A 13535-nucleotide genomic window follows, 5' to 3' on the forward strand; every position below is an offset into this window, starting at 1 on the left:
CGAGGGGCAACGGCCGGCGGGGCGAGGCCCGGGTCAGCGCTGGAGCTTCGCCTAAGCGCCGCAGTCCGGTCCCCGGGCGTCCGGCGCCCCCCCCCCTGAGGTGGCGCCGCCCCTCACCCCCCGCCTCTGGGCTGCGGGTCCGCGCCCCTCAGCCCGGGCGTCCTTCCGCGCCGGCAGTCATCGTCCCTTGTTCCCCGCCAGGCCGGCCCGCGCCTTGGGGCCGCTGCAGGGCCTGGCGCTCGGCGAACCAGACAGACCCCTGCCCGCCGGCCCCCTGACGCGGCCCGAGCCCCCGCCGGCGCACCCCGCCTGGGCGCTGCTCTGCGCCCCGTGGGCCGCCCGCCGCCCGGCCGGCCGCCTCGCCGAAGCCGCGGCGCTCGCCCCGGAGCCGCCTCTCAGGCAGGCCCCGCACCCGGGCCTCGCGCCCCTGCTGGGTCTCCACCCTCACCCTGGTTGCCTCCTTTCCTCCACATTCGCCCTTCATCCATCCCTCTCTCCTGCAGTGCTTGCGCTCCAGGCCCGAAAGAAAAGGACCAAGGCCAAGAAGGACAAAGCCCAAAGGAAGTGAGTCTTGTACCCCAACATCCCATTCTTTGGATTTCCTCCCGCACCTCCTCTCCTCCGGTTTCACCTCTTGAACGTGCGCCGGGTTTGGGCACCGCGCGGCCCCGGCCACATGGCCTCGGAGTGGCCTTGGAGGGTCGCACTCAATGAAGCATGTGGAACGGAGCCGATGTTGCCGAGGGCCAGGCCTGGGTCTTAGCAGCCCCGGGCCTGCTGGAAAGGGCTGTTGGCGGAGGACCAGCGCCCGCCCGGTACATTAGCTCCCCAACTCCGGAGAGGAGGCACCCCTCCCCGAGTGTGGGCCTCCGGGCGGAGCTGGTAGATCATGATCAGTTTGTGGACTGTTGGTCTCTTCCATACCTGCTTCCCCGAGTCCTAAGTGGACTCCTGCGTCGGCACGGTAGGCCGGCAGGGAGTTCTCAGATGAATTTTCCGCAGTTGGCTCTGCCAGCCCACACGCTCCCGTTCGTAAAGGAGGGCACGGAGCTTTCCCCGGGGTTAGTCAACTTCCTGAGCCTGCTCGGCGCGTCGCCTGCCCTGCAGTGTGCGGGCAGACCGCTGTGTATGCAGCCGCCTTCTGCTACTGCTTCTCTTCTCTCGAAACCTCAAGTCCTCGCGCTCGGTGCACGTACCTTCGGGAGCGGGCCTCTCGGTAGTGACGGGAGAGTTCTTGAGCCCCCACCGTTGGCGATTCTGGTTTGGTGTGTTCAGTGCCACATGTCCGGCTTTATCAGCAGGATGCATAACCGTGGTTTAGCGCTACTGTGGGAAACACAAAAGTTGGTCACATCTTAGAAACGCCCAGTAGAGGGCTTCTGCCAGTGAGGCTTAGTCTAAAGAACTTTTAGCTCCGGCTAACGTTTAATTGCACAGTGTCTTGGAAGTTGTCTTTTAGGCAATTTGTATTGAGAAAAACAAATGCATTATTTTCTTGACACTTTCCCATTTACTTGATGTTATGTGGAGTTGCATGCAGCCTCATTCTTCTTAGGCTGATAAAACGAGCATTTCTGAGGTTTTCTTAGGTTACTTTTTCTGAATGATATTACCAGATGGGGTGTGTCTGTCTCGTTTTTGGTGGCTATCTAATGTTTGAGAAGAGCACATAATGACGTCTATCAATAGAGCTAAAGTGGTAGGTGACCTCACGTCTTGCTCCATTTCCATCAGCTGTCTTACGAAGTTTTTTTATTTTGTAAAGTGCTTGGTAACCTACGCATTTAAATGTGAGTTTATCTATGTGTTTGTGTGTGTGTTTGCCTCTTGATTATCCATGTATGGATTATTTCAAAACCAGTTTTTAATCCCAGATTGGCTTAACGGAAACAGCCGAGGAGCTAACCTGGTTCTTGTCTGCAGTGGGAATTTAAATGTTACTCTTTTTTTGTATGTGCCTTAGTTTTGTTATTCCCTGTGGAGCTGATATGACTGTGTTATAAAACGTTATCTTTTCTGCTGATGTAGGGAGATGGTAATTTTATTATTTTATTATATAATAAAATTTATTTTATAATTTTATTATTACTGTATTCTGTCCTGGTCTCTCCACATGGAAATTAATTTTGTATCAACCTGAATAGCCTATAACTTGGGAAGAAAATATATATAGGTGATCTTATTTATTTATTTAGTTAGTTTTAAGTAGGCTCCACACCCTATGTGGGGCTTGAACTCACAACCCTGAGATCAAGAGTCGCATGCTCTACCGACTGAGCCAGCCAGGCACCCCAATCATATATTTTTATTTTTTATTTTTTAAAAAAATTTGTTTATTTTTAAAGATTTTATTTATTTATTTGACAGAGAGAGAGCACAAGCAGGGGGAGCAGGAGAGGGAGAAGCAGGCTCCCCTCCAAGTAGGGAGCCTGATGCGGGGCTTGATCCCAGGACCCTGGGATCATGACCTGAACCGAAGGCAGTCGCTTAACCAACTGAGCCACCCAGGCACCCCGGATCATATATTTTTAGCACTTTGCACATAGATATTCATTACTTTGGATTATGTATTTAGACCATGTGCTTTATTTCTAAAGCGGAATATATGTGCTTTGGATTATCTGTTACTCCTTCACTCACTGCTGGATAATTTGTATTCATTATTTACATACTTGCACAAAAGCAAATGAATAGCACAAGATAATCTAGCAGTTATTTTACTGTTTGATCTTGTACAGCTTTAACTCTTGAACTTTTATGTAAATGAGCCACCCTCATTTACTTGTGGTTTCAGAGGTGCTTTATTTTTGTTTTTGTCTGCAGTTAATAGTTTTTCTTGACAATTTTACCTTTCTTTTTTTTGTTTCTCCAGACTCCTTTTAAGTAGCTGAAATGTCTAATTAACTTGGTTAGAGTACTGTGTGAGAAGTTCAAGCCCCACCTGACTCAGGTAACTTGACTCTGCTCCATGACTCCTGACTGCACTCCTGATTTCCAGTTGTTTTGCAGAGGCACGCTGCTAGTTACCAGATTAGTCAGGGAGAAGGTCTGAAGAAGAAGCATGCCATAAAATTTGGTCTTCGGAGTGAGTCAAATCTGGTTTGAATTGTGATTTTGCCACTTTTAGCAATCTGACCTTGGATAATTTATTTATTTTTTTTTTTTTTAAGATTTTTTTTATTTATTTGTGAGAGAGACAATGAGAGAGAGAGAGCATGAGAGGGAGGAGGGTCAGAGGGAGAAGCAGACTCCCTGCCGAGCAGGGAGCCCGATGCGGGACTCGATCCTGGGACTCCAGGATCATGACCTGAGCCGAAGGCAGTCGCTTAACCAACTGAGCCACCCAGGCGCCCTGACCTTGGATAATTTAGTTAAGGAAATGGTCCTATATATTGTTATGACTAGTAGCTTAGTCATGATGAAAACTGATTAAGAAGTTACAAAAATTAACCATTTAAATGAAAAATTTTGGAAACTTTTGGAAGTACAGCCATAACCGCATCTTAGTAATTTAGTCATGGTATAGTGGAGGTGGAAAGGATTTCAGTCCCCTAATTTTGTAGATCTTAAAACTAGAACCTACATACATGAAATATGTCCATGGAGCTGGAGCTGGTTGTAGCAGGGTCAAAACTGGGATCCAGGGCTCCTGCCTTCCAGCTCAGTGCTCTCTAGTATTTGTTTCCTTTGGGTTCTTTTGCTGTGCTGAAAGATTTGACTTTGGGGATTTTTAATTGTCTTATTTGAAGAATTTTGTCTCCATTTAACTTTTTCAGACACTGTACTCTTATTTACTAACATTAACTAGTGGATGATAATCTCTGTTTTACTTTACAGATAAAGAAATTGAGATTTTCCGGATTACTCCCATAGAAAATTGTAAAGCTAGGATTCGACCCCGGGTACGATAGACCCCAAAGCCCTCGGTACTAACCATTGCTGTCACCCAAATGACAGTTCTTCTGATGTGTCTGAGGACAAACAAGGTAGAAACTGAGCAAACTGGGGCTTCTGCTAAGGTACCTCAGGATGCCTGGGTTAAAATTTAAGTACCCTTTCATGGCCCACTGGCTGTATCTCTGAAAGGGCACAAATCTCTATCTTTCTTTCGTCATTCAGTTTTCAATATATATATCGATAGGTGTGCCTTTATCTGTTTGTCATAAGCTTTTATAATTTAACACTATGTTTGCTTTTGACGTTATTTCTGTGGAACATGATTCCAGAATGGATTTCATATCTAATAATTTTGTTACTTAGCTTAGGAAGTTAGTTGGGACAGTAATTTTTACTTTCTTTGAAGTTAAAGAACTTTATAAATTTGGTAGTAAAATTATTTGCACTGGAAAAGTGATTTTGCTCATTTTAGCACTCCCTGATCTATGGAGTTAAAGGAAAGATGGCTTTATTTCCTAATTTTCCAAAAAAATTGTTGTATTGAAAATTTAGAAGAAAAGATAGTTGAAAATTTCTAACATTTTTATCCAGTAGAGAGTAGAGTACATAAACTTGAATTTTTTAATTAAATGGTATTGGATGCTTTTTACACTTAACAGTGTACCTTGGAAATTGATTCTGTATCAGTTCCTTATAGTGTAGCCTTACTATTTTTTTAGTATGCCTTTTTCACTAAGGCTTAGAAATGGTTCCGTAGCAGGGCACCTGAGTGGCTTAGCTGGTTAAGCATCCAACTCTTGATCTCAGCTCAGGTCTTGCAGGTCTAGATCTCAGGGTCATGAGTTCAAGCCCCGCATTGGGCTCCACACTGGGCATGGGACCTACTTAAAAAAAAAAGAAGAAGAAGAAATGGTTCCATATCAGGACACAGTGAGTAGCTTCATCTAGCATTCCATCATTCCATTAATTGGATGTATCATAATTAATATTTTAGTTCCTATTAAGCATATCTATATATACATCCAAAAGTGGAATCATTGGGTATACTTTTCCCCAGCTAACATTATCATGCATGTTTTTCATAGCATTAAGTATTCCATATCCTTTTCAGTGTTCAGTGTATGTTGTTTCCAGTTTTTCACAATTCACAGCTAAGATGAATAAGTTTTTGGATAACCATTGCTCACATCAGTGATTATTTACTTAGGATAAATTCTTAGAAGTGATATTACTGGTATGTACATTTTAAAGGTTTTTAAATTTGGGGCACCTGGGTGGCTCAGTCATTAAGTGTCTGCCTTTGGCTCAGGTCATAATCTTGGGGTCCTGGGATCGAGCCCCACATCGGGCTTCCTGCTCAGTGGGGAGTCTGCTTCTCCCTCTCCCTCTGACCCTCCCCCCCGCTTGTGCACGCACTTGCTCACTCTCAAATGAATAAATAAAAATAAAGGTTTTTACATTCATGTTGTCAAAAGTTTTCTACAGAGACATTAACTAGTTTAATTAGGAATTAACTAGTTGCATTTTCCTATTCATTAAACAGATAATTTTTGAACACCTTTCATGTCCCAGCAGTTTTCCATCCTCTGATACATCAGTGAAGGAAAACATCTTTGTCCTTGGGAACTTTATTTTCAGGGGGATGGGGGGCAGAGAATAAACGCACATAGTAAGTACATTATGTGGTATGTTGGGCGGTAAGTTGAAAAAATAGAGGAAGATAAGGGGAACTGAGAAGTGGGGATGGGGGTGCAGTTTTAAATAGGGTGATTGAAGCCATATTGAGAAAGTAACACTTGAAGGAGGGGAATGATGGAGGACTGCTCCAATCATAGTGTTGGAAGTGGGAATATTCTTGCACATCCTGCTTGGCCACCAGAACTGGGCAGTGTTACTTTAAAACCTTCCCAAATTTGGTAATCTATAATTGTAATTTTTTTGTGTTGATCTATAATCTATATACCTATAGATAGGTAATCTATAATTTTAATTTCTTTTGTTACCAATAAGGTCAACCATTTGTGGGATGTGTTTATTGGCCTGCTCCTGGCTTTTACCCATTTTTATATTGGATTGTTGATCATTTTTGTGATATTAAGAGCTATTTATTAAGAATATACCTTTGTCATGTGGCAGATTTATATTTCTCAAGCCTTTCTAATTTCATTTATAATGTGTTTTGACGAATTGATTTTTTTAAAATGTGGCAAATGTGTCTTTTCCTTTGCTTTTTATCTTTGAAATTTTCAGTGTCAATTGTCATCTTTAAAAAAGTTTTATATTTGTGATTCCATTAAAGTGCGGTTGCACAATTGCATTTCTAGAATTAGGGTTGTCAGAAATACTTTCTTGTCCTCTTTTCTTCCTCAGTTAGTTTATATTATGTTAGTAAATTTTGTTTACATGTCTTTCTGCTACAGTGAGGCCCAGAGGCTTGCCCCATTACTATGTTCCTCTAGATTACTTGAAACCACCAACTTATAGAAGTGCTGAAGTGGTGGTAGGTACTTAGGAACTCGTTTATCAAAAATGAAGAAAAGACAGGCTGGTCAACTAGATTCAGGTTTTACTATATTTTTACACCTGGCGGGATAACTGTGACAATCATCCCCCCCCCCCCGCCCCCCATCTTAGGGAAACTTTTTGCTCCATGCTTCCCAGATCTTCTCGGTTACTGATGCTAGTTTAGGGGCTAATTTTATTCTTATATTGGCTAACGTATCATTTTAATGCTTCTCTCACTGTAACTGAATTAATTCCAAGCAAGTAAGAAAATTCAGATAGCCAAGAGGTTTTTTTGAATTCTTCGTTTCCGGTACAATGCAAATAATGATTTAGTTAAGGAGAGATAGATAACTAGATGTATTTAAAATCTTGCAGTTTTTTTTCATTGAATTTGAGACACTATCGGTTTTAAATTACACCATCGTATATGTACCATGTAGAGAAAATACTACCAATTAAACTGATACACCATTTGCTGTAAGATGTGTCTTGATTTCAGAGATGTGGGAATGGTGGGAGACCCTTTTTGTGTTTGAATTTGTGAAATGCAGTAATTCCAGTGATGTGTGGAATTGGCAGCATTTTGTCTTTTTAAGCGTTATTGTGGAAAATTTCAAATATATACAGAAGAGAAAATGGCAAAATAAACTTGTGTATCCATCTCAACTTCAAAAATTATGGTTAATGTTTCATCTTTATTTCCTGCTTCTACTCCCCTCCATCTTTTTTTAAAGCACACCGCAGACATCATATCATTATGTAAGAAATGGACTCTTAATTTTCTAAACATAGCTACAGTACTATTATCACACTTAGAGATTTTTGAACCAAGACCTTAATATCAAATATCCAATCAGGGTTCAAATTTCCCTGCTAATTTTAAGTTTGTTTGAATCAGGATTCATAAGGTCATTATATGGCTAGTGTTTGAAAAGTCTCTCTGGTCTTTTTTTTTTTTTTTAAGATTTATTTATTTATTTATTTGACAGAGAGAGAGAGAGAGAGACACAGCGAGAGAGGGAACACAAGCAGGGGGAGTGGGAGAGGGAGAAGCAGGCCTCCCGCCAAGCAGGGAGCCCGATGCGGGGCTCGATCCCAGCACCCTGGGATCATGACCTGAGCCGAAGGCAGACGCTTAACGACTGAGCCACCCAGGCGCCCCTCTGGTCTTTTTATCTATAGGTTCTTCAATCAAATTACTGAGTTTTTTCCCTGCAAATTTGTTTTTGCTAGACTGCTTCATAGGTGGTGGTGTATACTTCTACCAGGAGACGCCTACTGTCGAGTTAAATTTTTGTGATGTTAGTGGCCACTGATCATTGCCTAGATCCATTTTATTTAGGGTTGCAAAGTGGTAATATTCTGTTCTTTATTAATTGTTCTATAAAGAGAAACTTTACCTCATCTCTTTGGTTACCCAGAGAGACACTTCATATATGTAAGACACAGGATAAATACTTTCCAGTTTTCATATAATGAATTAGATTCCTAGCATCCTCCAAAATGACCAATAAAGATTCATTTTAATACAGCCTCACAGATATAAACATATTTGTGTTTCAGTCCTTTGTAGTTGGGTTTTTTTTTTCTGTAGTACAGCTTTATGGAGGTATTATATACCATGAAATTTGCCTGTTTAATGTGTGTAATTCAGTGGTTTTTAGTATGCTCACAGAGTTGTGCCACCGTCACCGTGATCTAATAAGTTTGAAACATTTTCATCACCCCGAATAGAAACCCTGTACCCATTAGCAGTCACTCCTCATAACCCCCCAACAGTACCCCACCTCTAATCCTAGGCAATGACTAATCCACTTTTTTGTCTATCTGGACATTTCATACAATGGAATCATACAGTAAGTGGTCATTTGTGACCGGCTCTTTACCTTAGCATAATGTTTTCAATATTCATGCATTTTGTAGCATGTATAGTCTTTTTTTGTTTTTTTTTTTTTTAGATTTTATTTATTTATTTGACAGAGAGAGCACAAGTAGGCAGAGAGGCAGGCAGAGAGAGAGGGAGAAACAGGCTCTCCGCTGAGCAGGGAGCCTGATGTGGGGCTTGATCCCAGGACCCTGCCAAAGGCAGCCGCTCAACCGACTGAGCCACCCAGGCGCCCTGTATAGTTATTTTTATTGATTGCTCCATCTTTGGCCAGTTGGAGTCCCTTCACAGTGGCCTGGCCCCAAAGTCCGTTTGACTTAATTTGAGGCATCTTTTATGGCTTTTTTGCTATCTGGTATGACAGTTTGTCCAGACTTACCTTGTGCATTTTCTGCCCAAATCAGGAAATAGGCCTTTCTCTAAGAAGCTTTTTAGTGGGAAATGGCATTTCAGGATCACAATCTAGGCACTTAAAGTGCTTATTCCTGCTGAGTTAGTCATTGTTTCTAGGCCTTGTCTGTGATTGGAGCTAGGCAGTAAGTTGTGTTTTTCCTTTTTAAAAAAAATCATGAGTTCGTGTTATACTTAAAAATCAAATTAGGGGCACCTGGGTGGCACAGTCGTTAAGCGTCTGCCTTCGGCTCAGGTCATGATCCCAGAGTCCTGGGATCGAGCCCCTCGTCGGGCTCCCTGCTCTGCAGGAAGCCTGCTTCTCCCTCTGCCCACTCCCCCTGCTTGTGTTCCCTCTCTGGCTGTCTTTCTGTCAAATAAAATCTTAAAAAAAAAAAAATCAAATTAAATGGGCAGCCCTGTGGGAACCCCTCTCACTCTTGAGAGCTTTTTCTTTATCTTCACTTGATAAACTTCATCGCTTTACTCACAAAAAAAAGGGGGGGGGAAAATCAAATGACTCAGGGACTTTTTCTTAAGCTTTGATTTTTCATCTCCCATCTCCTGTCTCCCATACTGGAAACCCCTTATTCTCAACAGCACCAACATGATTACTTGTTTTCCTTTTCCCACAGTATAAATACAAAATAGTCTCAGAATGATAATGCGAACACTACCACCAGCATATGATTATCGAAGAAAGCTAATGATTTTTTTGTTGTTTTTAAACCTTAGGATATATTTCCCTAGGGATGTAGAGTCAAATTACTGAGTTTTGAAGTTAACTTGGGCTAGTTTCTTGCTGTGTAATTATGTTACCCCCTGGTTAGCACAGATTCAGTTGTCATTTTGCTTTCATTTTACATCATCTTTGGCATTTTTCAAGATTCCAAATCTTACAGAATTTGGGTCACCTGTGTTTTTAATTTAAAGTGGATATTGTATGTAATTTGTGATTGTGTTGGTTTGTTTTTAGAATGTGGCTTATAAAGCATCCTCTGAGTAAGCCAAAAGGGAATAGTGATTATTAGAATGTGTGGAGTGGGCCTCCTTGTATCTGAAGAAGAAAAGACTTCTTAGCTCTCCCTCATTGTCCTGTGAGAAGATGAGTCCAGTGTAATCAGATCTTCAGATTTTTCAAGAGACCCTGGAAATCTTTGTTTTCCTGTAATTCTCCAGATTATTTGGTGTTCACAACTATTTTGATTTTTTTTTTTTTTCTTTTTCAACCATTGTAAACAAAAGTTTAGGGGCAGGATTTTGCTTACGGTCTGCAGTTTGTAATCTCTGCCATAGATTTTGAACAGGGTGAGGGTTAGGCATTAATAGCCTAATTAATTGGTTTAATACTATCTCAAGTACCCTTTCCTAAAGTTACAGTAAACACAGTTGTGGAAGAGCCCTGTGGTTCTGTGTACCTCTTATTGGAGAATTAACTTTGGGAATTTGGAAAAAAATATGAGATCAGCTATGAAGACTGGCGTATCCGGTTTTTCAACTCTTTTGACAAAGAATGATTTCAGAAAGTTATCAGAAGCCACAAAATAAGTTAAATATACTTTTTCATTTTCAGAGAAGTAGTACTGGACACAAAAGTCAGTTGGCAGGAGCTAGATAAATAAAAATCACGTTCATTTGTACCATGACAAACCTTCAGTTGTATAGATGAAGATTAAAGTCGGGGGTAATTTGTTGCTATTGGGTATTAAGTTTATTGGTGGCTTAAATGCCTTGGACAATGTGGATAGGTATTTTAGGATAGCTTATCAAGAAGTTTGAGAACCTTTAACACATACGTTTTTTAAAGATTTTGGTTTTTTTAAAGTAATCTCTGCACCCAACGTGTGGCTCAGACTTACAACCCTGAGATCAAGAGTTGCACGCCCAACCGACTGAGCCAGCCAGACGCCCCTTAAATACATATTTTAACTACCATATAAGAATTGTCACCAGTAGTGATGAACAAACATCAGTGTCATGAAGTTTGAATCACGTTGATGACCTTTGTATATTTGATTTACTCAAATTCTAAATTCTTAGTTCTGAGTGGCTAGGCATTTTTTAAAAGGCTGCCAGTACTTTTGGGGGTGATTTTGTGAACTTTTGTTTCTTGAAATACCAACGTAGTCTTTTTTTTTTTTTTTTAAGATTTTATTTATTTATTTATTTGAGAGAGAGAGAGAGAGAAACAGCATGAGAGAGTATAGGGTCAGAGGGAGAAGCAGGCTCCCCGCTGAGCCGGGAGCCTGACGTGGGACTCGATCCCAGGACTCCGGGATCATGACCTGAGCCGAAGGCAGTCGCCCAACCAACTGAGCCCCCAACGTAGTCTTATTTTGTAACTGATTATAAATGTAATTTATGGCAACTGTATCTTCTCGTTGACTTTGTTTTTAATTATGGTGCTGCTCCAGTTTGTGAATGTTCTTGAATGTCCTTTTAACCAAGGAGTTTGATCCAAGATGTCAGGTTCTTTCTGCACATGAGCTTGGTGGCAAGCTCCCTTGATACTCCTTTTCTCTTCTACAACTCTGTATGCCTTTGAGAATAGATTTAACAGAAACTATTTTGCATTTTTCTTTGCTAATAGTAACAATATAATGTAATTAAATTAGTTAACTTGTGCTCATGGTTCTAGCTGGAAGGTTAGTATAGGTATATGCTTATATGCTGTTTACCAAAAAGAGCTTGTCCTTTTTAATCACACAGCCCCAGGTTCCTGCTTTTCTCCAGCACCATTGCTGGGTGAACTTGGACAATGTCATTTGACTTCCCTGAGTCTGACTTGGCTTATCTGTAGATGGTGAGATCCTGAGGGTGAATTTGCATGTGAGTGCCTAGGCTAGTTTAGCGTTAAGCCAGAGTAAAGTACTGGTTACTCCCTTCTTCGTGCTTTCTTACCTTAGATGGGTTTACCTTTGAGTTTTATGTGACATTTCTTATTATTATTCATGTATGAAACTAATTAATGGTTTTAACTTACCTGTTGGTGTTTCCTCTATATGAATCTGTACATGTAAAGTCTGATTTGGGGTATAATTGCCTAAAGGTAAGGGATAATTTACATTTAATTAACATCTGATAAATTTAGGCACTCAAACTTTTATTTTGATGGTGCCAAACCCTAGCTCCAGTTTAGGATTACTGAGTTGAGATTACTACTTGAGTATGTCTCAGAAGTTTTTTTTTTTTTTTTTTTTTTTTAAAGATTTTATTTATTTTTTGACACAGAGAGAGGCAGCGATAGAGGGAACACAAGCAGGGGGAGTGGGAGAGGGAGAAGCAGGCTTCCCGCTGAACAGGGAGCCCGATGTGGGGCTCGATCCCAAGACCCTGGGATCATGACCTGAGCCGAAGGCAGACGCTTAACTGACTGAGCCACCCAGGTGCCCCAGAGTATGTCTCAGAAGTTAAGTTTAGCTTGTCAGTTTGCAAAAGAAAGAAATACCTGTCAGGAAAAACATATATGGAAAAGTAGTGTAGTGGGAGAATCTGAGTACTTACTGAGCTCTACTGTGTGTAGGTGCTGGAACTTAAAATAGTATCTTACTAAATTTTTGCATCAGGGGCGCCTGGGTGGCTCAGCCATTAAGCGTCTGCCTTCGGCTCAGGTCGTGATCTCAGGGTCCTGGGATCGAGCCCCACATTGGGCTCCCTGCTCGGTGGGAAGCCTGCTTCTCCCTCTCCCACTCGCCCTGCTTGTGTTCCCTCTCTCGCTGTGTCTCTCTCTGTCAAATAAATAAATAAAATCTTTAAAAAATAAAATAAAATAAAATAAAATAAATTTTTGCATCAGATCAGGTAACTTCAGAAGAGATGCAAAGATGATTTCAAGCATGGTCAGCTCTTCCCCTCAAGGGCTTATGATCTATTAAGGGAGATGAGTATACAGATGATTTTCTCTTTATCTGTATTAGTTTTCTAGGGTTACTGTAATAAAGTACCACAAACTGGGTGGCTTAACCCACAGAAATTTATTGTCTCACAGTTCTGGGGGCTGCAAGTCTGAAATCAAGGTATCAGCAGGGTTGGTTCCTTCTGAGGGCTGAGAAGAAAGACTGTTTCAGGCTTCTGCCCTTGTCTTCAAGATGGCCATCTTCTCCCTGTGTCTGTGCATCATCTTCCCTCTGTGTGTGTGTCTCAGTTTGTGTCCAGATTTTCCCCTTTTATAAGGATACTAGTAATTGGATTAGGGTTCATCCCAATGACCTCATCTTAACTTGTTCACCTCTATAAAGGTCCTGTCTCCAAATAAAGGCACTTTCTGAGATACTGGAGGCTAAGACTCCAGTGTATCTTTTGGTGGGGACAGGGCGGGGGGCAATACAGTTCAACCCGTAACACAGTCTCTAGACTGCATTAGGAGGAGATCCTACAACTCTTTGTTCCCCACAGTCAAAAGAAATGAAGACTTAAGTTTACAAGTATGTAACCTAGAGTTGCCAGGGTGCTTTGTCTAAGTCAGCTTTTAGTTTGTCTTTTGAAGCCAGAGCTAAATCATTTCTAAGACCCAAAACCCATCATCTTCAAATCAGTTCTTCCTCCTGGATTTCAGTTTTATTTTGAATCATTCCAGATTAAACTCCAGCATCTCTCATCTCTTTACTCAAATGTCACAACCCTATTTAAAATAACATCAGTATGGGGCACCTGGGTGGCTCTGTCGTTAGGCGTCTGCCTTCTGCTCAGATCATCATCCCAGAGCCCCACATCGGGCTCCCTGCTCAGCGGGAAGCCTGCTTCTCCCTCTCTCACTCCCCCTGCTTGTGTTCCCTCTCTCACTGTGTCTCTCTCTGTCAGATAAATAAATAAAATCTTTAAAAAATAAAATAAAATAACATTAGTGTACTCTGTCCCC

The 13535-nt window shown here is 41.5% G+C and overlaps 1 protein-coding gene and 1 long non-coding RNA gene across 3 annotated transcripts in view; both read left to right on the plus strand.

The window, feature by feature from the left end:
- The window catches only part of SRPK1 (SRSF protein kinase 1), an 81614-nt gene that overhangs the window by 162 nt on the left and 67917 nt on the right, over positions 1–13535 (plus strand). For both annotated transcript variants that reach the window (XM_036096696.2, XM_078055411.1), the window contains exon 2: positions 504–564. In XM_036096696.2, coding sequence (XP_035952589.1) covers positions 504–564 — 61 coding nt within the window. The remainder of the gene's footprint in view (positions 1–503; positions 565–13535) is intronic.
- Positions 575–4336, plus strand: LOC144379089 (uncharacterized). The gene is made up of 2 exons (XR_013441280.1): positions 575–2950; positions 3838–4336. It is a non-coding gene; the product is annotated as an uncharacterized LOC144379089 (long non-coding RNA).

Source organism: Halichoerus grypus, chromosome 9, assembly GCF_964656455.1.
Source record: "Halichoerus grypus chromosome 9, mHalGry1.hap1.1, whole genome shotgun sequence".
NCBI classification, from domain to species: domain Eukaryota; kingdom Metazoa; phylum Chordata; class Mammalia; order Carnivora; family Phocidae; genus Halichoerus; species Halichoerus grypus.